The 26221-nt window shown below is 37.9% G+C and overlaps 1 protein-coding gene across 1 annotated transcript; it reads right to left on the bottom strand.

The window, feature by feature from the left end:
* Nucleotides 1-14056: 14056 nt before the first annotated feature.
* LOC107507381 (olfactory receptor-like protein OLF4) lies at nt 14057-15025 on the bottom strand. Its single transcript, XM_016138464.2, has one exon. The coding sequence runs from the start codon at nt 15023-15025 to the stop codon at nt 14057-14059; it is 969 nt and encodes a 322-aa protein (XP_015993950.2).
* Between the last annotated feature and the right edge of the window lie 11196 nt (nt 15026-26221).

The following is a 26221-nucleotide window of genomic DNA, read 5'->3' as shown; positions in this document are numbered from 1 at the left end:
TATCTACAAAGCTACTGTTTCTTCATAAATCTAATTATTCCTTCATTTCTTCTCTTCCTTGTTGCAAGTCTACAGTGTATATCTCTTAAACTTTTGGTATCATCAAAAGTATAAAATGCTTGTGTTTCTGTTTCTGTCCCAAGTAGAATTTGTTTCATCTTGCACAATTATTGATTCACGGCCTCATTTTATTAGGTCTGTACATCCCCACCCATTGCTTTGAGTCTTGAAGGTGCCTCTAGTTGGGGGGAGTGTATGTCCCTATTGATCGGCTTTGAATTGGACATGAGACATGTTTTGGTGGCTAGAATGCAAGCAGACATGACCTCTCAATGCCTAAGGAAGAAGCAATGTGAGATTGCACCCTTTTCTCTTACTCTTCTCCTCTTCTGTGAGCATGAACACCTTCTCACACAGGAGCTGTTTCATCAGCATAGGTCCCAGAATGAAAGCATGCACTGAGCAAAGCACAGGTAAGTCAGAGCCACAGATCCTCTGCAGTATACATGTACTGTGATGAACAATAAATTTTTGTTTTTTTCAGACATTATGATGTTGAGAGTTGCTTGTTACCAAATCTGCCTAATACACTCCTTTTTATGATTCTATTTTATTGAAATTATTGGGATGACATTGGTGAATAAAATCAAATGAATTTCTAGTGAACAATTCAACAATAGGTAAATATATATGTATATGTGTACATATATACATATATACATGTGTGTGTGTATAAAATTGTGTGCTCACTACCCAAATTTAAATTTCTTTCTGTCACCAAATATTTGACCCCTTTTGCCCCTATTTTCCTCTGGTTGTATGATTCTGAATAATAATTATTAACTTTCAGATGGATGGACATGGCAGAATACAGGTTTGCTCAAGTTTGTATTTCCAGATGACTTGTATATGAATATTAAAAACTCCAAAATGAAAAAAAAAGCCTAAGAAAGTAAAGATACTTTTAAATGTAACCACAGTGATTCTATTTTAGTCTCCACTGGTTTCAATATGAAGCCATGAGGATAATACTCCAGATACTTACACGTATACTTACTTTACTGTCTAAAGTCAAATAGCTCTCACATTCCAAAATTCAGCAAATGGATTTAAGTGTGAGTACTTACCTGTACTTTATTTTCTATAAGACACGAAAAAAATTCTTATATTCTGTGTGTGTGTTTTTCTCTCTTTTTTCTTCCAAACACTTTGTAGAAAGTTGCAAATTCCATTTTGGCTTAGAATGTAGAAACCTGGAAAATACATCTCTCTCACACTAGGAAGAAAATGTCAAATAATCTACAAAATCATAACTCTTCTTGAACTTTTGAGAGAGCCAAGATCACAAAACAACCAGATATCCTGACAGCCAAAAAAAGGGAGACAACTCCAACGAGAGATAGGATGTGAAGAAAAGCTTGCGTGGGGAGGGACATCAGGAGAAGCCAGGGCCATCATGCAAACACACCTTGTTTCAGGAAAAATCTTAAAGAATTTCTAAAGGCCAAGTGTGGGGTGACTACAATGAAAACATAAGATATCTCTGCAGGGCTTGTGGGTATTATCCCACTGCAATTCTCAGAAAATCATGGAAATGTGCAGAGGGGGTTCTGTTGGTCAGATAAAGCTCCCGGGCAAAGAAGCCCAGGAGCTGGCATTGGCAATTGGGCTGAGAAATCTCAGAAAAGATAAGCAAAGTGATATAGATAGGACACAAGCAGCCTCTAATATATACCACAGATATTGTGGCTCCTCCTCTAGGGCTGTTGCTGGAAGTCTACCATCTTGGGGTCTGTTGGTTTGGTCTGAGCATGTTAGGGTGGTATGAACAAGTAATAGCCAATTCGAATTATCCAATTAGAGATCCATTTGCAAGGACAAAGAAGTACAATTAGGTAGACAGACGAGTGAATGTAGGATCAATTAGTTCACAGACTTTTTTTAAATGTATTTTTTTATTTATTTCTTATGGCGCCATTGGTTAACTAAATTCAATAAGTTTCAGCTGTACACTTTAACAGTAAGACATATATATGTTTACACTGTGCATTCACCTCCCATAGTTAGATTTCTTTGTCACCACGTATTTGACACCCTTTACCTCGTCTACTCTCCCCTCATCCTCCACTCACTGTCCTTTGGTAACTACTAATCTATAGTCCATATCCATGAGTCTCAGTTCATTTGTCCAGTTCGTTTGTTGCTTTTAGGTATATATGCCACATACAAGTGATGTCATGTGATTTTCCGATTTTTCTGCCTGGCTTATTTCGCTTAGCATGGTTATATCAAGGTCCATCCATGTTGTTGCAAATAGCAGTATTTCATCTCTTCTTATGGCTGAATACATTTAACTGTATCTATGTACCACTGCTTCTTTATCCAATCATCTATCATAGGACACTTTGGTTTTACTGATGTCTTGGCCACTGTGAATAATGCTGCTGTGAACATTGGTGTGCAAATATCTTTTTGGATATGGGTTTTCAAGTCTTTTTTTTTTAACATTTCATTATTAGAGTATAGGAACACTGCGTATGTTTGAACATTGATTTTGTATCCAGAAACTTTACTGTATTTTCTTATTGTTTCTAGTAGTGTTCTTGTGGAGTCTTTAGGGGTTTCTATATAGGGAATCAGGTCATCTGGACATAGTGACAGTTTGACTTCTTTCTTTCCTATTTGGATGTCTTTTATATCTTTCTCCTGCCTGATTGCACTCGCTAGGACCTCCAATGTTATACTGAATAAGAGTGGCGATAGTGGACAGCTTTGCCTTGTTGCTGATCTTAGAGGAAAGGTTTTTAGTTTTTCACCAATATTAAGTATAATGTTGGCTGAGGGTTTGTCATGTATAGCCTTTATGATATTAAGTTACTTTCCTTCTATACTGATTTTGTGAAGTATTTTAATCATAAATGGATGCTGTATCTTGTCAAAGGTTTTTTCTGCATCTATTGATGTGATCATATGATTCTTATTTTTTAATATATTTATGTGTTATATGTTATATCACATTAATCTATTTGCATATGTTGAACCATCCCTGTGCCTTCATGGTGAAGCCCACTTGATTGTGGTGTATAATCTTTTTAATTTGTTGTTGTATTCAGTTCGCTAGTATCATATTTAAAATTTTTGTATCCATGTATGTGAGAGATATTGGACTGTAGTTTTCTTGTGTGTGTGTGTTATCTTTACCAGTTTTTGGTATCAGGGTAATATGGGCCTCATAAAATGAGTTGGGAAGTATTGCCTCCTCTTTGATTTTTTGGAAAAGTTTGAGAACAGGTATTTAATCTTCTTTGGCTTTTTGGTAGAATTCACTGATGAAGCCATCTGGTTTTGGACTTTTACTTTTTAGTAGGTTTTTGATGATTATTTCAATTATAATACTGCCGACCAGTCTATTTAGATGTTCCAGTTCTTCTTAATTCACTCTTAAAAGGTTGTATCTTTCTAAGTACTGATCCATTTCTTGTAGGTTATTAAAGTCGGTGTTATATACTTTTGTATAGTATTTATGAATGATCCTTTGTATTTCTGTGGTGTCTTTCATAATTTCTCCACTTTTCGATATTGTGAATTTGTGTTCTTTCTCTTTTTTCTTTAGTGAGTCTAGTCAAGGATTTGTCAATTTTATTAACTTTCTCAAAGAACCAGCTCTTTGTCGCATTATTTTTTCTCTATTTTTTTTTTTTTGCTTTCAATTTCATTTATTTCTGCTCCAATTTTGATTATTTCTTTCCTTCTGCTAACTTTAGGCTTACTTTGTTCTTCCTTTCTAGACTTTTTAATTAATGTATTTACTTTAATAGTAAAGTATACAGTACATTGGTTAGACATCTATATATTTCATAAAGTGATCCCCCCGATTGCTCCCTCCCTCCCCTGACCCTCCATCTATCCAACATATTGATACAACTGCATTCGCTATGCCATGCTCCTCATCCCCGTTACCATCCATCAGCTACAATTTGTACTTCCTTAACCCTTTACTGCCTTCTCCCAGCACCCCACTCCTCCTTCTCCTCTCTCTGTCTGTCACCAAATTGTCCCCTATACTTGTGTCTGTTTTTGAGTAGTTGGTTCTTTTCATGCCTTAGATTCCACATACAAGTGAAATCATATACTATTTATCTTTCTCTGTCTGACTTAATTACTTCCTAGGTCCATCAAAGCATTATCTTTTTCTATCCTCTTGCTTTTAGTCTGTGTGTGTTTTAACCTGAACTGAGTCTTTTGTAGGCAGCATTGCAGGGACCTTGTTTTCTTATCCTTTCAGCCACTCTACCTTTTTCTGGAGCATGTCATTCTTTTCCATTTCAAGTACTTACAGATAGGAATGTAGTTGTTACCGTTCTTTATTCCTATTTTGATACATTTTTTCTTCTTAGAGAAGTCTCTCCAACATTTCCCTATAATACTAGCTTAGTGCTGATAAATTCCTTTGGCTTATTTTTGTCTGGGAAGCTCTTTATCTGTCCTTTAACTCTAAATGACAGCTTTACTGGATAAATTGTTCTTGGTCGTAGATCCCGGGTCTTCATCCTGTCGAATATTTTTTGCCAAGCCTTTCTGTCCTGCATAGTTTCTTTTGAGAAATCAGCTGCCAGTCTTATGGGTGTTCCCTTATAGGTAACTATCTGTTTTTCTCTTGCTGCTTTTAATATTTCGTCTTTGTGTTTAAACTTTGGCATTTGAATTATGATGTGTCTTGCTGTGGGCCTCTTTGGATCCCCGATTATTGGAATTCTCTGAGCTTCCTGGAGTTTTATGTCCATTTCCTTGACCAGGTTAGGAAAGTTTTCCATTATTATTTCTTCAAACAGCTGTTAAACATTTTGATTTTCTCCAGTTATGCCAATCAGACGGATATTTGGACCCTTAACGGAGTCACATATGCTCCTTAAATTACTTTCATATTCTTGACATCTTATCTCTTGCCATTCTGATTGAGTGTCCTTGGCTTCCTCATCCTCTAGATAGGGCATTTGATCCTTCTCTTTATATATTTCGTTTATTCCTATGTTTGTTCCATTTAGTATACTTCCGATCTCAGACAACGTGTTCTTTATTTCTGACTGGTTCCGTTTCATAATTTCCATTTTTATATTTTTTATCTCTTTGTTGAAGTTCTCACTGAATTTAACCAAAAGTTCATTGGGCATCTTTTTAACCAGTGTTTTGAACTCTGCATCTGTTAGATTACTTGGCTCCATTATATCTGAATCTCTGTTGTGTTTTCTCATATGGTTTCTGCTTTTTTGTTTTCACATTTTGGCTGCCTTTCTGTGTCTGTTTCTATGTACTAAGAAAAGCTCCTAACTCTCCCAGTCTTATTAGTGTGGATTTGTGAAGTAGGTGTCCAGTGGCACAGTCCTGAGAGGGGTTCAGCTGCAGGCCAAACTTAGGCCAAGCATCTACTCCTCCGGGACCACCTGTTAAGATTCAGCCAGCAATCCACAGAGGCTTTGCTGATAGTTGCCTCAAAAGGCCACACCAGAAACTGAGGCGAGCTGCCTCCTCGAGTCTTAGCAAGGAGCACCTGACTCACTGAGTATATCCCTGGATGTGGCTTGGGTGGGGCCACGAGTCGGGGGAGGCAGGGTTTCAAGGGATCCTCTGGACAGAGTGACCTTTGTTATCCAGTTTGATGACCTCACAGCTGTGGTGGCTGTGTCCGGCGCACTGGGAGTGGGGAGACCTCAACAGGGAACAATGAATACCGCTGACAGTTCTGTACAGAGTGAGTGTCACCTCAGCCCTCACTCCAACAATGTCTCCCTATAAGTCCCTGGTGCCCCCTGTGTGTAGCCGGATCAGTACTAGTGCTCAGAGTGAGTGGGTCCATCATCGCAAAAATCCTCTCGTGTAAGCCATCTCTTTAAGAGTAGTCTGCCACTGCTGTACCCTCCGTCTCAGCTGTTCGAGACTGGGCTGCCCCACGTCCTTGCCCCATTTTACGTTCTGCTGTTGCAAGGTGCTTTCTTGGATTTCTCCCTAGTTGTGTGGCTCGTTCATCAAGATTCCAGGTGTTTTCCTTGCTGCTGCTCCTTGTTTCCATCACAACTTTGATTTAGTCACCAGTGGGATGAACAGAGCCTCTATCATCTACTCCATTTTATTCCTCTATCTTCCTTTTCTAGTTTTTTAAGATGAAAGGTTAAGTTGTCTATTTGGGCTCATTCTTGTTTTTTGAGTTTAGACTGTAATGATATGAACTTTCCTCTTATTACCGTTTTTGCTGTGTCCCAAAAGTTTTGATATGTTATATTGTCATTATCGATTGTTTCTATGCATCTCTTGATCTCTCTTTTTATTTCTTCTCTCACCCAGTCATCCTTTAGTAACATGTTGATTAATCTCCACGTATTTGTGGTTCTTCCTGATTTCTTTTTGCAGTTGATCTAGTTTCAAAGCACTATGATCAGAGAATATGATTGGTATGATTTCGATCCTCTTATATTTGTTGAGGCTATCTCTGTGTCCCAGTATGTGATTGATTCTTGAGAGTATTCCATGTGCACTAGGGAAGAGTGTATAAGCAGCTTTTTTGGTATGAAAGGCTCTGTAAATGTCAATGATGTTCAATTGGTCTAGTGTGTCATTTAAGGATATTATTTCCTTATTGATTTTCTGTTTGGATGATCTGTTTATATCTGACAGCGGGGTATTTAAGTCCCCTACTATGATAGCGTTTTGGTCTGTTTCTTCCTTTAGTTCTGTTAGTAATTGCTTTATATATTTTGGAGCTCCCTGATTGGGAGCATAGATATTAATAAGTGTTATGTCGTCTTGATGTGTGATTCCCTTTATCATTATGAAGTGCCCCTCATTATCTTTCTTTATTTTGAAGTCTTTTTCATCTGATATTAGTGCCACTCCTCTGACTTTTCTCTGAATGCCATTTGCTTGAAATATCATTTCACACCTTTCACATTAGCAAATATTTGTCTTTGGAGCTGAGATGTGTCTCCTGGAGGCAGCATATGGTTCGGTTTTGTTATCTGATCCAATCTGTAACTCTGCGCCTTTTTATTGGTAAGTTCAATCCATTTACATTTAGGGTGATTATTGAAATATGAAGTTTTCTTATTACTATTTTATGTTTTGCTTTCTGGTATCTCGGTGTTTCCATTGCTTCCTTGTACCTGTGTTTCTTTTTCTTTTTTGGTTAGGTTTTGTGAGTTTTCCCTCTGGTCCTTCTTGTTTTATGTTATGTATCTCGGTTCCAAATCTTCTGTGTGTGGCTACCATTTCAAATATATAGAGGATAGGTGTGTGTGTGTGTGTGTGTGTGTGTGTGTAGTCATCCACTGTCTTCTGTGTGTGCCTTATCTCCATTCCCCTTTATGAATTTAGATCTTTGAATCCTCCCCTTTTCAGTCATTGTTGTCTCAATTTGTCACTTTCGTATGCTAAACATTCATTACTATCTTGCTATAGCAAATCTTTTCTTATAGTTTAAGCCTATAATGCCTTTTCTTAGTATGGGTTACACCTCTCTGCTTCTATTTGCCTGAATAGGGGTCACTTTACCCCTAATTATGTATTTTTTTTGTCATTTTGTTTTAGGTGAGCTAAACACTTCCATTATTACCTATGATGCAGGTCTCGTAATCGAGAATTTCCAGTGGGTTTTCCTTTACAGGTTATCTTCTTCTTTCCCCTAGCTACCCTGAGAATTCTTTCTTTGTCATGATTTTTTGATAATTTTAGTACGATGTGTCTTGGAGAAGGCCTTTTTGGGTTGAGATAATTGGGTATTCTGTTGACTTCTTGAATTCCAAGCTCCAGCTCATTCCTTAGATTTGGGAAATTTTCGTCAAGTATTTGCTCCTTTTCCTCCCCTTTGAGAAAGCCCATTATTCTTATGTTTCCTCTCCTCATGATATCAGCTACTTCTTGAATTTCTCTTTCACTATATTTCATTCTTCGATTTCTCTCTTCTTCTTTCTCATTTATTTCTAGATGTCTATCTTCGATATCACTGATTCTTTCCTCCATTTTTTGGACTCTATTTCCCAAGATTGCTATTCCATGTTTCATCTCTTGCAGTGTGTCCTTCATCTCCCTAAGTTCTATTTGGTTCTTTTTGAGGGTTTCAGTATTCTTGCTAAAGAACTCATTCTGCTCATCTAGTTGTTTGGTCCATTTCTGAAATTGTTGATATGAATTGTTTTGGATCTCATTGAGCATTTTTATAAGTACCATCCTGAATTCTCTGTCATTTAAGTCACATAGTTCTATGTTTTTAAGTTATTTTCTGGAATTTTTCACGTTCTTTCTGAACTTCCTTATCACTTTAGTTGTTTATGATGTTTAATAGACTATGTCTCCTCCTGGGCATTAATGGAAGTGTATTCTGCTTTTTTCCAGAAAGAAGATTTATTGTATAAAGGTCTCTCTTTATCTTATTGCAAAGAAGGAGTTTTTCTTTTGGTTTCCAGTAGGTGGCATCTAAGCCTCTTGGAACCCTGCTTTATATAAAGTCTTAATAATGCATTTTTTTTCTTATAGATAGTCAATCACGCTCACTACCCTCAGTCTCGTTCTCTATCACTGTTAGCAATGGTTTCTGTAGCATTTGCTCAGATTCCCTATGGCTCCACGGTGTTTTGTCTTAGAGGACATGGGGGGAGGGGTCCTCTGGGTTAGGGGATGGGGCTATTTTGCAGCCAAGATTGGTAATAATTAACTATTGTTTCTCTGCTGACCCCGCTTCTCTGCAGTCCCCATTCCTCTGCTTTCTGCACTGATGTCTGGGCACCGCCACCAGCCACATGGAGCTCACAGCTCTCTCAGACAGAGTTATTCAGGGAACCTGCCACACCTTCTGCCCTCCCACTCCTCCTGCAGGAAATCTGGCTGAGAGAAGTAGCACTTTTATTTTTCCCAGTCTACCGCCCAACTCCTGGGTTTCTGATCTGTGATAACTCTTATGCACATATCCATTGTGCAGGCATGCTTTTGGCAGGTCAAGTGTTTTGTTTTGCTTTGGTTTGGTTTGGTTTGGTCTGGTTTTTGAATTTTAGATGTTCATCTTATTGTTGTCTTAACGGGAGAGATCTGGTACATCTCTCACTCCACCATGGTTCTGACATCCTGACTATATTCTTGATGCTATACTTTACATACTCATGACTCTTTTGTAACTACTAATTGGTACTTTTTATCTTTTCTTTTTACCCATCCTCCGATGCTGCTGTCATCTGGAAACCCTCAATATGTTCTCTGTATCTATGAGTTTCTTTCTGTCTCGTATTTTCATTTATTTTGATTCTTAGATCTCATATATAGGCGAAATCACATCACATTTATCTTTCTCTGTCTGACTGACTCCACTCCACATGATGACCTCTATATCCATCCATGTTGTTGCAGATGGCAAGATTTCACTCTTCTTTATGGCTGACTATTATTCCATTGCATATACGTACCACTGCATCTTTATCCATTCATTTATTGATAGACACCGAGGTTGCCTCCATATCTTGGCTAATGTAAGTAATGCTGCAATAAATATGTGGATGTGCATGTCCCTTTGAAGTTGTGACTTTAGATTCTTTGGATAAATATCCAGAAGTATAATTGATGAGTCCTTCTTTATCTCTTCTTGTAGCTTTTATTTTAAAGTCTATTTTGTGATATAAGTATGGCTACACTTTTTCGTTTCCATTTGCACAAAGTATCTTTTTCCATCACTTTACTTTCAGTCTGTGGGTTTCTTTCAATCTGAGGTGGGTCTCCTATAGGCAGCATATGCAAGGGTTTTGTTTTCTTACCCATTTAGCCACTCTATGTCTTTTGATTGGAGCATTTAATATGTTTACATTTAATGTAACTGTTAATAAATATTTGGTCATCGCCATTTTATTGTTTATATTTTTAATCTTTTTTTATCTTCTTACAGAAGACCCCTTAACATTTTTTTTGTAATACTGATTTGTAAGTGATGAACTCCTTTAGCTTCTTCTTGTCTGAGAAGCTCTTTACCTGTCCTTCGATTCTAAATGATAACTTTGCTGGTTAGAGTAATCTTGGTTGTAAATCCTTGCTTTTCATCACTTTAAATATTTCATGCGAATCTCTTCAACAGTTTCCGTTGAAAAATCGGCTAACAGTCTTCTGGGAGATCCCTTGCAGTTAATTAACTGCCTTTCTCTTGCTGCTTTTAAGATTCTCTCTTTGTCTCTAAGTGTTGGCATTTTAATTATGCTGTGTTGGTGTAAGCCTCCTGGATTTGATGCAGGACAGAAGAAATTTTCCCAAAGTGTCGGGGTAGGGGTGGAGAGGAAGGAGACCAAGCCCTGCACTGAGAAAAGAATAAGATCCTTGGCTAACAGTGTAGAAAGAATTTAACACACACGCCAAAGTTATGACCAAAAGTAAGTTTATTGAAGAAGGGGAAAAGCAAAGACTACATAAAGCAAAGACGAAATCCCAAGACAAGGGGGGGGAAGCCCCGAGAGTCACTGGATACAGTTTATGTGTCATTTTTTAGTTTCTATGAGTTAGTTTAAAAACTTTATTTACCCATTTCCTTTTATATGAACATACAGTGAGGAAATAGAAGGGGAAGAGCACATAGCCCGAAAGTCCTGAAGGTAGTTCTCAGCCTTTAATCCACAGGTTCCCTATGGTTTTAGCCACAGGGAATGAACAATTTTATTTGTGTAGGGTGATGCTTAAAGACTCTGTTTTTCCTGTTTCCTTTTTCACAAGTGGAGGAAAGGGGTTGCTAGCAAATGCAGCAGAAATCTTTCTGCTGGTTTTGCAGGTGTCCTCCTGGCCTGGCTGCAGAGCTGATCAGCATTTCACTGTCTCTAAATGTAGCTTGATTCAACATTTTAATTCTCATGCCTCTTCTCTACATGAAGTTCACCTTGTTTGAGACTCTCAGTGTTTCCTGAGCTTGTATGTCAATTTACTTAGCCAGGTTAGGAAATTTTGCTGTCCTTAATTCTTCAAACAGATTGTCAATTCCTTGCTCTACCACTTCTTCTAATACCCTATCATGCAATGTTGGTACGTTTGATGTTGTCTCAGAATCCCCTTTAACTATCCTCATTTTTGGGGGGTTTTTTAGGTTTTGTTCTGATTCAGTGTTTTCTGCTACCTTATCTTTTGAATTGCTGTTTCTATTCTTTGCTTCATCCAATTTACCATTGATTCCCTATAATGAATTCTTTATGTTAGTTATTTTATTCTTCACTACTCATTGGTTCTTTTTTTATTTGTTTTCTATCTCTGGTTGTATGTTTCCTATCTCTTGTCAAAATTCTCACTGAAATTATTGAGCATCATTATAACCAGAGTTTTGAACTTTCCATCTGGTAGATTGCTTGTCTCCGTTTTGTTTAGTTATTCTTCTGGAGCTTTGTTCTATTCTTCATTTAGGACATGTTTTTTGTCCCTCCTTTTAGGCTGCCTCCTAAAATTTTTCTATGCATGAGGTAGAGCTTTTCGATCTCCCAGTCTTGGCAGAGTATCCTTACCTAGTAGGTGTTATATGAGGCCCAGTGGCGCAGTCATCCTGGTCACCTAAGCTCGCTGCTCCAGGTGTGTCCCTTGTGTGGGTTGTGTGATGTGCCTTCCTGTTGTAGTCGAGCCTTGTTTGCTGTTAGCACATCAGTGGGCAGGATTGACTCTCAGGCTGATTGTTTGTGAAGACAGGCCATGACTACAATGGAGGAGCTATTGGGCAGGGGCTGACCCTGTGGAGCAGGATTCACTTTAGCAGGGCTCTGGTGCCTGCTGAGTCTGCCCTTTGGGTGTTTTGTTTGTGGAGGTGGCTAGGTGATTCTCTAATATGCTCTCTTGTGGTCCAAAGCTAGCCACCAGTATATTGGTTCTGGGGTCTCTTATGTGGCTTCTGGTGCAGGCCAACATCAGATGCAACCTGTGCCTTGCCTGGGGCCACTTAGTATGAGCCAGAAAGTGATCTGCAGGTGGTTGTCCTTTGTGCTAGGGTCAACATGCCTTGGAGAGACCAAACTGCACGCCAACTCTGGCTGTTGCCAGTTCCAGGCTTAGCAACAGGTATGGGCACACCAAGGCCAGATGTTGGGATTTGTTGGGATTTGTAAACCTTGGAGAATTTTTAGGAAAGTCCACAGCATGAGCCAAGATGGGCCATTTGTATAGGAAAGCCACTGGAAGCGGCTTGGGTGAGTATGCAAATTGGAAGTGGCGGAGTGTCAGGAAGTCACCAGGGCAGGGTGAATGATGTTAGCCAGGTTGACGGAGAGTTAGATATGGTGGTCTCCTGGGCATGCAGGCTGTGAGGGTAAGGCTCACCAAAGGAACAAAGGCTTCTACCAGCACTTCTAACTGGAAGAAAGCTGCCCCTTCAGCCCTCATTCTAAATCCAGACAATTCGACTCTTCTCCATAAATCCCTGGTGCTTTTCGAGCCGCCTCATCAGCACTGGAGTTCAGGGTGAGTGAACCCCAGCAAGTAAGATGCACGGGGCATCTAAGAGGAAGTCCTAAGAGTCCAGCAGCCATCCATCTCACTCAGCCACCATCTCCACTAGTTTTCGCAGCAAAAAATTTATTGGTACTTCTTCTTCTTGACCCTGGTACCCTGGGTTAGGGAGCTTGGTGTGAGGCTGGGACCTCTCCATCCTCAGAGAGAACCTTTGCAGCTGAGATGCACCTCCCTCCCCGCCCCCGGTTTTAACCACAAAATAGGGGTGTCTATACCACATCATCTTTTTTTCCCCTCTTTAATTCACCCTCCACTTCCACCTCTGACCCATGCATGGATGTTGCCATTTCCCCTTAAGAACTGGATCATAAGGGGAAGAGGAGGTTGGGCATCCTCTCCCACATCCTCGCAGTGTGCACCTGGGACTTGGCACACCCGGGACCTGGCACCCCCCACACATTTGGGGGGCCTGGCGCAAATGGGGGTCTGGCATGCCCAAGGCCTGGTGCACCTGGGGTATGGTTGGTGGCTCCATCTAGGGTGCAAACCCAGAACCTTCTGCGTGCAAAGCAGACGTGCTGACCACTCCCCGATGGAGCCATCCTCACCACATCATCTTGATGTTCATGTATCAGTGGACTCTTAGGATGCTTCTATATATTGTAAATAATGTTGCAATGAACATAGGGGTGAATATATCTTTTCAAATAAGTGTTTTTTATTTCTTCGGATAAATACCAAGAAGTAGGATTGGAGAATTAAATAAAAATGTCTAATCACTATGCCGTGTACCCGAAACTAATATAATATTATATGTTAACTAATTTTTAAACCTTATACATGAGCATTAGTCTCTTATATTCAATGAGTACATGTACAGCATGAAAAAGAACATTTTTTATGATAATAAAATGTGTGGTTAAAAGTTTTTCTTCCTCATATGTAAAGTCACCTCTGACACTAAGACCACATAAAATAAATGTATTTATTCAAAATTTCCTTTCAATATAGACTCCACTGAGAGATAGATGTTTGATAATCAATTTCTGTCAGTGCCTATAGTAGGCAGTGGGGACACTAGGCCAAATAAAGAATAACAACAGGAAACCAGTAGTAAAACTCATTAGCATGTTAGACTTGGCATTAACAAGAGCAGTCAAGGTAGTGGTGTAGAAAAGAATGACAGTCCCAAACTGAAAATTTCAGCATTAGATTTTCTTCTCCCCTGACTTTAGTTGTCTGTACAGTTTTTACCATGTCAGCAATACAACTCAGGATCATTACCTCAAGAAAATTGTTTTAAAAAGTTATTTAAGAACATAGATTTAATTTTTAAATGGATTATTATTTTAGTAAATACAACTTACCTATGAAATAAATGGAAATTTCCAAATATTTCCCAGCCAAAACTGAGAAAACATGAGAAGAGGAAAATAGAAAAATAAAAATTGTCCATAAATCACACAGGCTGAGCTTAATCAAGTGAATTATCAAATTGTAGAAAGAAATTTAAAATAAAGGTATAGGACTTCTAGGAATTAAATAGAAAAAGCAAGTGCTTTTTCCAACATCTGAGCAAAGAATTGAAATTTCTGGCTCTAAAATGTTTTCAGCCCTGCAATCATGGGCACTTTTTTAATCCCAAGGTGACAGGTCTTTTTATAGCCTCCACCTCAAAAACTCTTTTTAGACCTTCTTTTATGTCTTTATTCTTGAGACTGTAGATGAAAGGGTTCACCATGGGTGTGACCACAGTGTACATCGCTGAGGCTATCGCATTTGACTGTGCCCTGCGGTTAGCAGCAGAGCTGAAATACACTCCTAGGCCCGTACAGTAAAATAAAGAGACAACTGAGAGGTGAGACGCACAGGTAGAAAATGCTTTATACTTCCCCCGAGCTGATGAGATTCCACATATGGAAGATACTATCTTAGAGTAAGAGTAAAGGATACCAGGTAGGGGACAACCACCTAGCAGAACAACCCCAAAATACATCACAATGTTATTTAAAAAGGTGTCAGAACATGCAAGTTGGACCATCTGTTTGAGTTCACAGAAAAAGTGGGGGATTTCTAAAACTGTACAGAAAGACAGCTGCAAAGCCATCGAGCATTGTAACAAGGAATTCAAGATACATATGCTCCAGGATACCAGAACCAGCAGTCCACAGAGCCAGGGGTTCATAATGACCATGTAATGCAAGGGGTGACAGATGGCCACAAAACGGTCAAAGGCCATCGCAGTTAAGAGACAGACATCCAAACCCGCAAAGAGTAGGAAAAAATACATTTGCGTGATGCAGCCTTGATAGGTTATAACTTTGTTCTGTGTCAGGATGTTCGCCAGCATCTTTGGGACAGTGGTGGAGGTGAAACAGATGTCCACCAAGGACAGGTTGAAGAGGAAGAAGTACATGGGTGTGTGGAGGTGGGAGTTTGAGCCGACGGCCAGGATGATGAGCAGGTTTCCAAATACAGTGATCAGGTACATGGAGAGGAAAAAAACAAAGATGAGAGGCTGCAGTTCTGGTTCCTCCGAAAATCCCAGAAGAAGAAATTCTGAAATTTGTGTATCATTGCCTGGTAGCATGTGGTGGTGGTCACAACAAGAAAAGAAAAATAATACGATTAGTTTTTAATATATAGTCAATAATGTAATGAACTGCTAGAATTTATATTTTTCTGTCAAGGAAATATTTACATTGATCATACTGCCTTTAAGGAAGGTGCTGTGACACCCATGAGTAGGAGTTCCTGTCCCACAGCATTTTCCCTACAGGTCATGTAATATACCATTTTAAGGCAAAATTTTTCATGCACTTGAGGAATTTTTGTTAAGGGCTGATAATCTTTTAGGGTAAGAATATACGGTACTGAAACAAGAGAGAAAGAAGATAAACTAGAAAATAGAAATATATATATACCCTGTCAGATGTTGACCAGTGCTATGAAAAGAAAAGCAGGTATAAAATAGTGGAAAGGGAATGTTATATTTCACTTGCTAGCAAGGCGCCACTTAAACAGAGTCCTGGAGGAAAACAGAGTAAGAGTCATGAGGTTATCTGGGGACGTGTATGCCTGTTGTGGAAAGAGTCAGTGCAAAGGCCCTGAGGATGACATTTCTTTCAGATACTCAGCACTCAAAGAGAAAACAAAAAGTATTCCGGAGAATGAGCAAGAGGGAGAATGATGAGAAATGGTGTCACAGACTGTAGAGGAAGGAGGTGATCTTTCTGCAGATGCTGAAACTTCAGATCACAGGGAGTACTTTGTCCACATGTTGTTCCTTTTACATTTTAAATTTTGTTAAAGAATTTCTACAATTTAAAACAGTCTCTTCATTTCCATTTGTCAATTTACATTCTGGCATCTGCATTTAAGGACACATTTTGCAATATAGGATCTTGGGTTCCACTACCTAGAGGACTGCTCATGCCTCACAAAACACAACCTCAAACACAGATACAGCACACTATGGCATCTTAGGGCCATGTTACTGCTCGACTTTTCTCAGTTCCAGTCACAAGAATTACGGAAGGAATGATACAGGCATATTTTTGAAATCAACTTATCTTGACCATAAAGAATATAGAAACTGTTCCCAAATTCAAGTTGTTAAGCTTCCCATTAACATGTAAACATGAGGTTTCATTTAAATAAGAACATTTTGTGCTCTGTATTGAAAATGGTTTTAAAAAATTTTTTTTTAAAGGTGAGAGAGACAAAAACAAGATCTAATGTCTCAGGTGATCCCTTAGCGATTGTGATGAGGAGAGAGCTCTTTGGTTCTGGCAGCATTCCACCCCTGGTTCTATCCCCCTGATGCCCAGAATAACTAACAAAACAGCAAGAAAAAATGTATTCGAAAGAGAAACGAGTTAAATCTTTACGATGCTAAGAAATATAACTGATTGACACCACTAGAAAAGTAAACAAAGGGAATTCACTCACAATTTAAAAATATAGATATAATCTACAACAATAAAAGAGATTTCTAAAGAAAAATTGTTAAAGATTTTTCATGATTTTAGGTTCAAAACTTTTTGAATCAGAAAAATAAATGTCAGTTTTGAATCTTGATCTGCCACATGTTAGCTGCTTGAACTTGGAGAGACAACAGAATCATTCTAAATTAGTCATTGTAAATTTATATGCTCATTCAAAATCTTAGCACAGTTTCCTGTCACTAAATGGAATTGGTTATCACTGGTGATGATATTTGGCTGATTTTTTTCTTCTGCATTACAAGTGTCCCCATTCCTTCCCCACGTCTTGGTAATATAATATAGCAAAATAATGCTTGGTAGTATACCCATTTTTACATATTAAACAAAATTTTTCATGTGAATACCCAAAATGAGAGATGGTACTGTGAAATGTATGTCTCAAGAATTATTGTTACAACATAATATCTACTTACATGGGTCTGGGTCTTTCTAATGAATACAAAACATACTCAAATACATCCCACCATGAAAATGTTTGAAAACACCCTCAGTTACTCTATATTTCTACTCTCCTTAACTTTGAAATTTCTCTAATATGTTCTAATATTATCGAAACCACTTTATGCCTCCCATCTGTTCCTCACCTCATCCAGTTGGACTTGCATTTTCATCACTTAATTGTCAATGACTACCCTTGTACTGCTGATTCAACAGACTTCTCTTTATAACATATTAAATACATTATAAATACTTTAGTCTACCCAGTACACAAATTGAGCAATCTCTCAGCTATGAGCTGGGCTCTCAGGTGACCTCAAGCTGAAGTTCTCCCTGACATTAATGGGCTCTCAGACTCACCTTGATGGGGTCCCTGAGAGGCAGGACTCAGTGTGGAAGTCTGAATTCTCCCTGAATGGTTGAGAATGGAGACTGAAGGTGTGTTCTTTGACAAGACAGCGGGAAGGAGTGAAGCATTGGTTCCCACCCAGACTTAGGAATCCAAAAGCAACAGCTACATTCTCTTCAAATCAAGGTTGCACATCCTGATACTGCAGAAGAAGAGATATTTACAGTTTCCCATACCTGCTCATTCATTTTTAGTCCCTCCTCTGAGCATATCATTTTCCCATGGGACACTAGTCTGGAAAGAAAGGATAATTTCCTTCTGAAATCTGTTCCCAAGACCATTATAGAAGTCAGATGAATCCTATTTTTATTGTTTCTTCTCCATGAACATGCTGGTCTTCCAGTGGTCTAACCTCCTTGCACTTTCTCTTTATCTGGAGTTAATATTTTCTCCAAATATACAACTGAGAAACCTATCTAGACTAGATCCCATGGACCTCAAAAGTTTTGTCTTATGACAGGAAACAGCTCTTGATATCCCCAGAAAATTAGTAACCCCTCTTCAACAGGAGAGAGAGGTGTATGCCTTTGCTACAAAACAATGGTGACTATAATCCTTGGCTTTCGACAATTCAGTTTGGAGATTATATGAATCTAGTTTAGAGCTATCATTTACTTCCTCTTAAAAATTTTCAATTTTAATTATATTTAAATCTTCGTATGCACCATGAACTGAACTTAATATCTTATATGGATTATTTTATTTCATTTTTACAAATGTCCCTTCTTTGTGGTGAGTGCCATTATAAACCCCCATTTTACACTTGCAGGAATGGGGCTCAGAAGAGTTAAGTGATCTGTCCTAAGTTATGAACTGAGAATAGGATCAATTTTGATTGGAATTTCTTTAAGATATTTCCAGTGTTTATACCCTTGGCCGGTGGGTCTGACTAGGATGATTTTGCCTCCAGGGAGCATTTGGCAATGTCTGGAGAAATTTCTGTTTGTCTCAACTGCGGAAGTGCTATAGGTACCTATAGGTTTGAGGCCAGAGATGCGGTACAATATCCTACAATGTACATGACAACCCCCACCACAGAAAATTATCCCGCAGAAATGTCAACAGTGATGAGATGAGAAGTACCATTCTTCAACAGATTTTCTCCAACATCAATGAGTATATGAATCAGTTGGGGACATTTTTCAGATGTGCATTCTGGGACAGGTCTAGGGTAACCCAGAGATTCTACATTTGTAACTAGCTCCTAGTTCATATTGATGCTGCAAGTCCTAATTTGTGGACCACCTGAGTATCAAGGCTGTGTTCCAGCGTTCGATTTAAGAGTAAGAATTTTTTGGCCTTCTCTACAAGAATCCTATTACATATTTCATGTTAACCGTGGGTTTTCAAATCTTGGATTCAGTAGCTCAACTTATGCACACTCAAGTTTACACGTGCCTTCTGAGTATTGCTCTCACGACAGGAAATAAAACCTTAAGGCCTCTGTTCCTTATCTATAAGTAAGGAAATTTCACCTATTTTCTTTTGAGATTTAATAACATATTAAAGCTGATGGGAAATTACTGGCACAAAGAAGATGCTCAGTCTATAGCAGCAGTTGTGACTATGTCCCAGTTTGACACTTACCAAGTTCACTGTGACACTTGGGACAGGCAGTGAGCCCAGCATATCCCTGGTACTGGGAAACAGAGAGATGTCATTTAGAGGAAGAATCTCCTCTAGGAGCAGACAGGAGCCATTGATCTATACTGTGTTGTACTCAGTGACATAACTTCTAACCACCTCACACTAACTTCAAAAAAGGCCACAGTGAGCATTCGTAGACACTTCTAGCTGTTTTACTATATCCCATATTTCACTCTGGAGAACATCTATAAAGCAGCTGTTATTTTGTAAATCTAACTATTCATCGTTTTCTTCTTACCTTCCTTGTTGCAAGTCTACAGAGTATATCACTTAAACTTTTGGTGTTATCAAAAGTGTAAAATGCTTGTGTGCCTGTTTCTGCCCCAAGTAGAATTTGGTTCATTTTTCACAATTATTGATTCACTGCCTCATTTTCTTGGGTCTGTACATCCCCACCCATTGCCTTGAGTCTTGAAGGTGTCACAAGTGTGGGGAGTGTGCGTTCCCATTGTTTGGCTTTGAGTTGGACATGAGACATGATTTGGTGGATAGAATGTAAGCAGGCATTACCTGCTCAATGCCTAAGAAGAAACTGTAAGAAATAACGTGAGATTGCCCCCTTTCTCTTACTCTTTCCTATTTTATGAGCATGAATACCTTCTCACACAGAAGCTGTTTCATCAGCCCAGGTCCAGAATGAAAACATACACTAAGAAAACAAAACTAAGTCAGAGTCATAGATACTCTGCAGTATACATGTATTGCGATGAGCAATAAATTTTTGTTATTTTCAGCCATTGTGATGTTAACAATTACTTGTTACCAAATCAGACTAATATACTCCTTTGTAGGATTCTTTTTTATTAAAATTATTGGAGTAACATTGATAAATAAAATCAAGTAAGTTTTCAATGTACAATTCAACAATGTGTCATATATATATTTATGTATGTGCGTATATATTCCTATACATATCATGGTGTGATCACTGCCCAAATGTAAATTACCTTCTGTCACCGAATATTTGACCCCCTTTTCCCCTATCTACCTACCTCTCTTTTCTCTTGTCATATGATTCTGAATAATAATTATTAACTACCAGATAGATTGACATGGCAGAATACATATTTGTTCATTTGTATCTCCAGATGACTTGTACATGAATATTAAAAACTCCAAAATGAAAACATGGCCTAAAAATTTAAAGATACTTTTAAATGTAACCATAGTGACTCTAGTCTAATCTCCACTGATTTGAATATGAAGCCGTGAGAATAATATTCCGAATATTTATATGTATACTTTACTTTCTGGACTCAAATAACGCTCACTTTCCAAAATTCAGCAATCAAATAGATTGAGTGTGAGAAATTACTTGTATGATGTTTTCTACTAAACATGAAAAAAAGTTCTCATAGTCTGTGTCTGTGTGTATGCATGTGTTTCTCTCTCTCATTCTTCCAAATCATTTGTAGGAAGTTACAAATTCCATATTGGCGTAGAATGTAGAAACTTGGAAAACGCTTCTCTCTCACACTAGCAAGAAAAGATCAAATAATCTACAAAATCATAGCTCTTTTTGAACCTTTGAGAGAACTGAGATTACAGAGCAACCAGATAGCCTGACAGCTATGTGAGGAAGAACTAGCCTGGGGAAGGGCATGGGAAGAAGCCAGGGCCTCCACGCAAGTATACCATGTTTCAGGTAAAATCTTAAAAATTTTCTAAAGGCCAAGTGTGGAGTGGCTACAACGAGAACATAGCATATCTCTGCAGGAGGTATGGGTATTATCTCACTGCAACTCTCAGAAAATCACAGAAGTGTGCACAGGAGGTTCTGTTGGTCAGATAAAGCTCCCAGGCAAAGAGGTCCAGGAGTGGCAGTTGGCAATTGGGCTGAGAAATCTCAGAAAAGATAAGAAGCAAAGTGATATGGATGGGATACCAGCAGCATCTAATATAGACACAGATATTGTGGTTCCTCCCCTGGAGTTGTTGCTGGGAGTCTACCATCTTGGAGTTTGTTGTTTGGTCTGAGCGTGTTAGGGTGGTATGAACATATTGGGGTGCTATGAGCAAGGAACAGCCAGTTTGAATATTAGAGATCTGTTTGCAAGGATCTCTCTGCCTACAATTAGGTAGGCAAACAAGAGTGACTGTAGGATCAGCTAGTTTATAGTCTTTTTATTAAACATGATGAAAAACCACTTAAGGTGTTTAATCAGCAAATTACCACAATTTTTCAATCACATCTATGATTCAGTTCAAATTAATTTTTGTGTATGGTATGATGGGCAGGTAGAGAGGTTCACAGTAATTCACATATTCCACCTTAGGGACAAATTTTAAGTAATTATTTTTAAAAAACTTTGTTTGTTGTGTAAATGTTAGGAATGAGACCTTTCTAGCCAAGAGTGGCTGTACCAATTTGCAGTCCCTCCAGCAGGGTATGAGGGTTCCTTTTTCTCCACATCCTCTCCAACATTTGTCATTACTTGTCCTGTTGAATATAGCTATTTTAACAGATGTGAGATGGTACCTCATTGTGGTTTTGATTTACATTTTCCTAAAAACTAGCCATGATGAGTATCTTTCATACGTTTTTGACCACTTGTATGTCTTATTGAGAAAAGTGTCTGTTCAGGTCCTCTACCCAATTTTTGATTGGATTGTTTGCTTATTTGTTATTATTGAGTTGTGTGAGTTCCTTGTATGGTTTTGATAGTAGACCCTTATCGAAGGCGTTGCTTGCAAATATATATTCCTATTTGGATAGTTCTCTTACCTTGTTGAAAGTTTCTATTTCTGTGCAGAAGCTTTTAGTTTGATGTAGTCATATTCATTTATTTTGCTTTTGCTTCCCTTGCCTTTGAGGTCAAATTCATAAAATCCTCCGTAAGGGTTTTAACTGCAAGATCCATGAGTTTATTCCCTATGTTTTCTTCTATGTGCTTTATTGTTTTGGGTCTTATACTCAGGTCTTAATCCATTGAGTTAATTTTGGTGTGTAGAGATAGACAATAGCCGAGCTTCATTCTTTTGCAATTTCTTTCCAGTTTTTCCAGCACCATCTATTGAAGAGGCTTTCCTTTCACCATTGTAGGTTTTTGGCTTTTTTGTCAAAAATCGTTAGCTCATACATGTATATACGGGTTTACTTCAGGACTCCTGATTCTGTTCCACTGATCCAAGTGTCTGTTTTTCTGCCAATACCATGCCATTTTGATTACTGTCACTTTGTATTGTAATTTGAAGTTAGGCAGAGTGATGCCTCCAGCCACATTCTTTATTCTCAGGATGGCTTTGACAATCCAGGGTCTTTGTGATGCCACACAAATTTGATGATTTTTTGTTCTATTTCTTTAAAAAATGCCAATGGGATTTTGATGGAGAGTGCATTAAATCTGTAGAATGCTTTAGGTAATAAGGTCATTTTAACTATGTTGATTCTTCCAATCCAAGAACATGGAATATCTTTCCATTTCTTTATATCTTCTTCAATTTCTTTTAATAGGATCTTGTAGTTGTTATTATATAGATCCTTCACATGTTGCATTAGATTTATTCTTAGGTATTTTATTCTTTTTGTTGCAATTGCAAAAGAACTTATTTTTTTCACTTCTTTTTCTAACACTTCATTATTGGAGTACAGGAACACTGTGGATTTTTGAACATTTATTTAGTATCCAGAAACTTCACTGTATTTACTTATTATTTCTAGTAGTGTTCTTATAGAGACCATAGGGTTTTCTATATAGTGAATCATGTCATCCACAAATAGTGATAGTTTGACTTCTTTGTTTCCCATATGGATGCCTTTTATATCTTCCTCTTGCCTGATTGTGCTTGCTAGGATCTCAATGTAATGTTGAATAACTGGTGATAGTGGACAGCCTTGCCTTGTTACTGATCTTAGAGGGAAGATTTTTAGTTTTTTACCATTAAGTATAATGTTAGATGAGGGTTTGTCATATATGGCTTTTATCATATTAAGTTACTTTCCCTCTATACTGATTTTGTTAAGTATTTGATAATAAATGGATGCTGAATCTTGCAAAGGTTTTTTCTGCATCTATTGATGTGATCATATGATTCTTATTTTTTAATTTGTTTATATGTTGTATCACGTTAATCGATTTGCATGTGTCGAACCATTCCGGAGCCCCTGGGATGAAGCCCACTTGATTATGGTATATAATATGTTGCTTTATTCAGTTCGCTAGTATCTTATTTAGGATTTTTGCATCTGTTTTCATGACAGATATTGGTGTAGTTTTTGGTTTTTGTGTTATCTTTACCAGGTTTTAGTATCAGGGTAATATGAGCCTCACAAAATGAGTTAGGAAATATTATTTCCTCTTTGATTTTTTGGAAGAATTTGAGGAGAATAGGTATTAAATCTTCTTTAAATGTTTGTTAGAATTCACTGGTGAAGCCATCTGGTCCTGGAGTTTTACTTTTTGGTAGATTTTTGATTATTGTTTCAATTTCCATACTGCTGATCAGTCTATTTAGATTTTCCAGTTCTTCTTGATTCAGTCTAGAAAGGTTGTATCTTTCTAAGTACTAGTTCATTTCTTCTAGGTTATTAAATTCCATGTTATATACTTTTTCATAGCATTTATGTATGATTTTTTTGTATTTCTGCAGTATCTGTTGTCGTTTTCCTCTTTCATTCCTGATTTTGTAAATTTGTGTTCTTTCTCTTCTTTCTCTTTTTTCTTTAGTGAGTCTAGCCAGAGGTTAGTCAATTTTGTCAGCCGTCTCAATGAACCAGCTCTTCGTTGCATTTATTTTTTCTTGTTTGTTTTCAATTTCATTTATTTCTTCTCTAAGTTTGATTATTTCTTTCTTTCTGCTGAATTTAGTCTCCACTTTTTTCTTCCTTTTCTAGTTTTTTTTTTAGATAAAGTTTTAGGTTGTTTATTTTGGTTCGTTCTTATTTTTTGAGATAGCTCTGTAATGATATGAACTTTTCTCTTATTACTGCTTTTGCCATGTCCCAAAGTTTTGATATGTTGTACTATCATAATTATTTGTTTCTATTTATCTCTTAACCTCTCTTTTTATTTCTTCTCTGACCCAGTCATTCTTCGGTAGCATGTTGTTTAATCTCCACGTATTTGTGGTTCTTCCTGCTTTCTTTTTGCAGTTGAACTCTAGTTTCAAAGTATTATGATCAGAGAATATGGTTGGTATGACTTCAACCTTCTTATATTTGTTGAGCCTTTCTCTGTGTCCCAGTATGTGGTCGATTTTTGAGAATGTTCCATGTGCGCTAAATGTTATATCTTTTTGTGCATGATTCCTTTTATTATTATGAAGTGTCTCTCAGTATCTTTCTTTACCTTTTTTATTTTGAAGTCTATTTCATATGATATTAGTACTGTTACTCCCGCTTTTCTCTGAATGCCATTTGACTGAAATATAATTTTCCACACTTTCACTTGAGACTATATTTACCTTTGGAACTGAGATACATCTCCAGGAGGCTGCATATGGTGGGATTTTGTCTTCTGAAACAATCTGAAACTCTGTGCCTTTATGCTGGCAAGTTCAGTCCATTTACATTTAGGATGATTATTAAAATATGAGGTTTTCCTGTACCATTTTATGTTTTTGCAGCTCAGTGTTTCCATTGCTTCCTTGTCCTTGTTTGTCTGGTTTTGTTGTTGTTGTCATTTTTTGTTTTGTTTTGTTTTGTTTTGGTTGAGTTTTGTGGATTTACCCTCTGGTCCTTCTTTTTTTATGTTACGTACTTCAAATCTGAATCTTTGGCATGTGGTTACCAATTTTATATATATATAATACACACACACATACACATACATGCACATGCGCATATATATATACACGCGTGTGTATATGTATACATATAGATAGATTCATTTCGGATCTGTTGATATGATTCATTTCAGATCTCATTGAGTTTTTTCAGAAATACCATCTCGAATTCTCTGTCATTTAAGTTGCATATTTCTATGTCTGTAAGCTCATTTTCTGGAGATTTTTCTCTTTCTTTCTGATATGCCTTGTCACCTTAGTGGTTTGTGATTTTTAATGGACTGTTTCTCTTCCTGGGTATTAATGGAAGCAAACTCTGCTTCCCCCCCCCACCCCAGAAAGAAGATTTATTATATACAGGTCTCTCTTTAGCTTGTTGCAAAGAAGGTATTTTACTTTGGGTTTCCAGTAGGTGCTATCTAAGCCTTTGGATCCCTGATTTATATAATGCCTTCTTTTCTTATAGATATTCAATCACACTCACTACCTCAGTCTCGGTCTCTATCAGTGTTAGCAATAGTTTTGGTAGCGTTTATTCAGATTCCCCTGGGCTCTGCAGTGTTCATTGTGGAGGATATGGGGAATTGGGTCCTCTGTGTTGGGGGATGAGATCTGCAACTCAGCTCCACCTTTTGCATTGTGGCTGGTAATGATCAAGTATTGTTTCTCTGCCGACCCCACTTCTCTGCCATCCCCATTTCTCTGCTTTCTTCACTGATGCCTGGGCACTGCCACTGGCCATATGGAGCTCAAAGCTCTCCCAGGCAGAGTTGTTCAGGGAGCCTGCCACATCTTCTCCCCTCCTACTCCTCCTGCAGGAAGCGATGGCTGCAAGAGGCTGCTTTTTTGTTTCCCCAGTCTATCCCCCAGCTCTTGGGATTCTGAACCATGGTACCTTTATGCGTAGATCACACACTCTAATGTGCTTATGTACAGGTTCAGTGTTTTTTGTTGAGTATTAGACGTACAGCTTATTGTCATTTGAAGAGGAGTGATCTGGGGACATCTCTCACTCTGCAATGTTTCTGATATCCTGACTATAATCTTCATGCTATACTTTACATACTCTTGACTATTTTGTAACTACCAATTTGTACTTTTTATCCTTATCTTTTTCACCCATCCCCCAATGCTGCTTCCATGTGGAAACCCTCAAAATTTTTCTCTGTATCTATGCGTTTCTTTCTGTTTTGTATTTTCATTTATTTCAATCCTTAGATTCCACATATAAGTGAAATCATGACACATATGTCTTTCTCTGTCCAACTTACTCCACTCCACACCATAATCTCTACATCCATCTATGTTGTTGCAGATGGCAAGATTTCAATCTTCTTTATGGCTGACTGATATTCAATTGCATATATGTGCCACCGCATCTTTATTCATTCATTTATTGGTGGACATCTAGGTTGCTTCCAAATCTTGGCTAATGTAAATAATACTGCAATAAATACGTGGACGTGGATGTCCCTTTGAAGTTGTGACTTCAGATTCTTTGGATAAATACCCAGAAGCAGAATTCATGGATCCTTCTTTATCTCTTTCTGTAGATTTTGTT

This window comes from Rousettus aegyptiacus, unplaced genomic scaffold (genome assembly GCF_014176215.1).
Source record: "Rousettus aegyptiacus isolate mRouAeg1 unplaced genomic scaffold, mRouAeg1.p scaffold_m13_p_16, whole genome shotgun sequence".
Classification (NCBI taxonomy): Eukaryota; Metazoa; Chordata; class Mammalia; order Chiroptera; family Pteropodidae; genus Rousettus; species Rousettus aegyptiacus.
Note: the sequence above shows the minus strand (reverse complement) of the source record. Positions and strands in the feature narration are given on the sequence as shown.

Coding starts and splice junctions, on each gene's coding strand:
- LOC107507381 (XM_016138464.2), bottom strand. CDS start 15,025: ATGCTACCAGGCAATGATACACAAATTTCAGAATTTCTTCTTCTGGGA.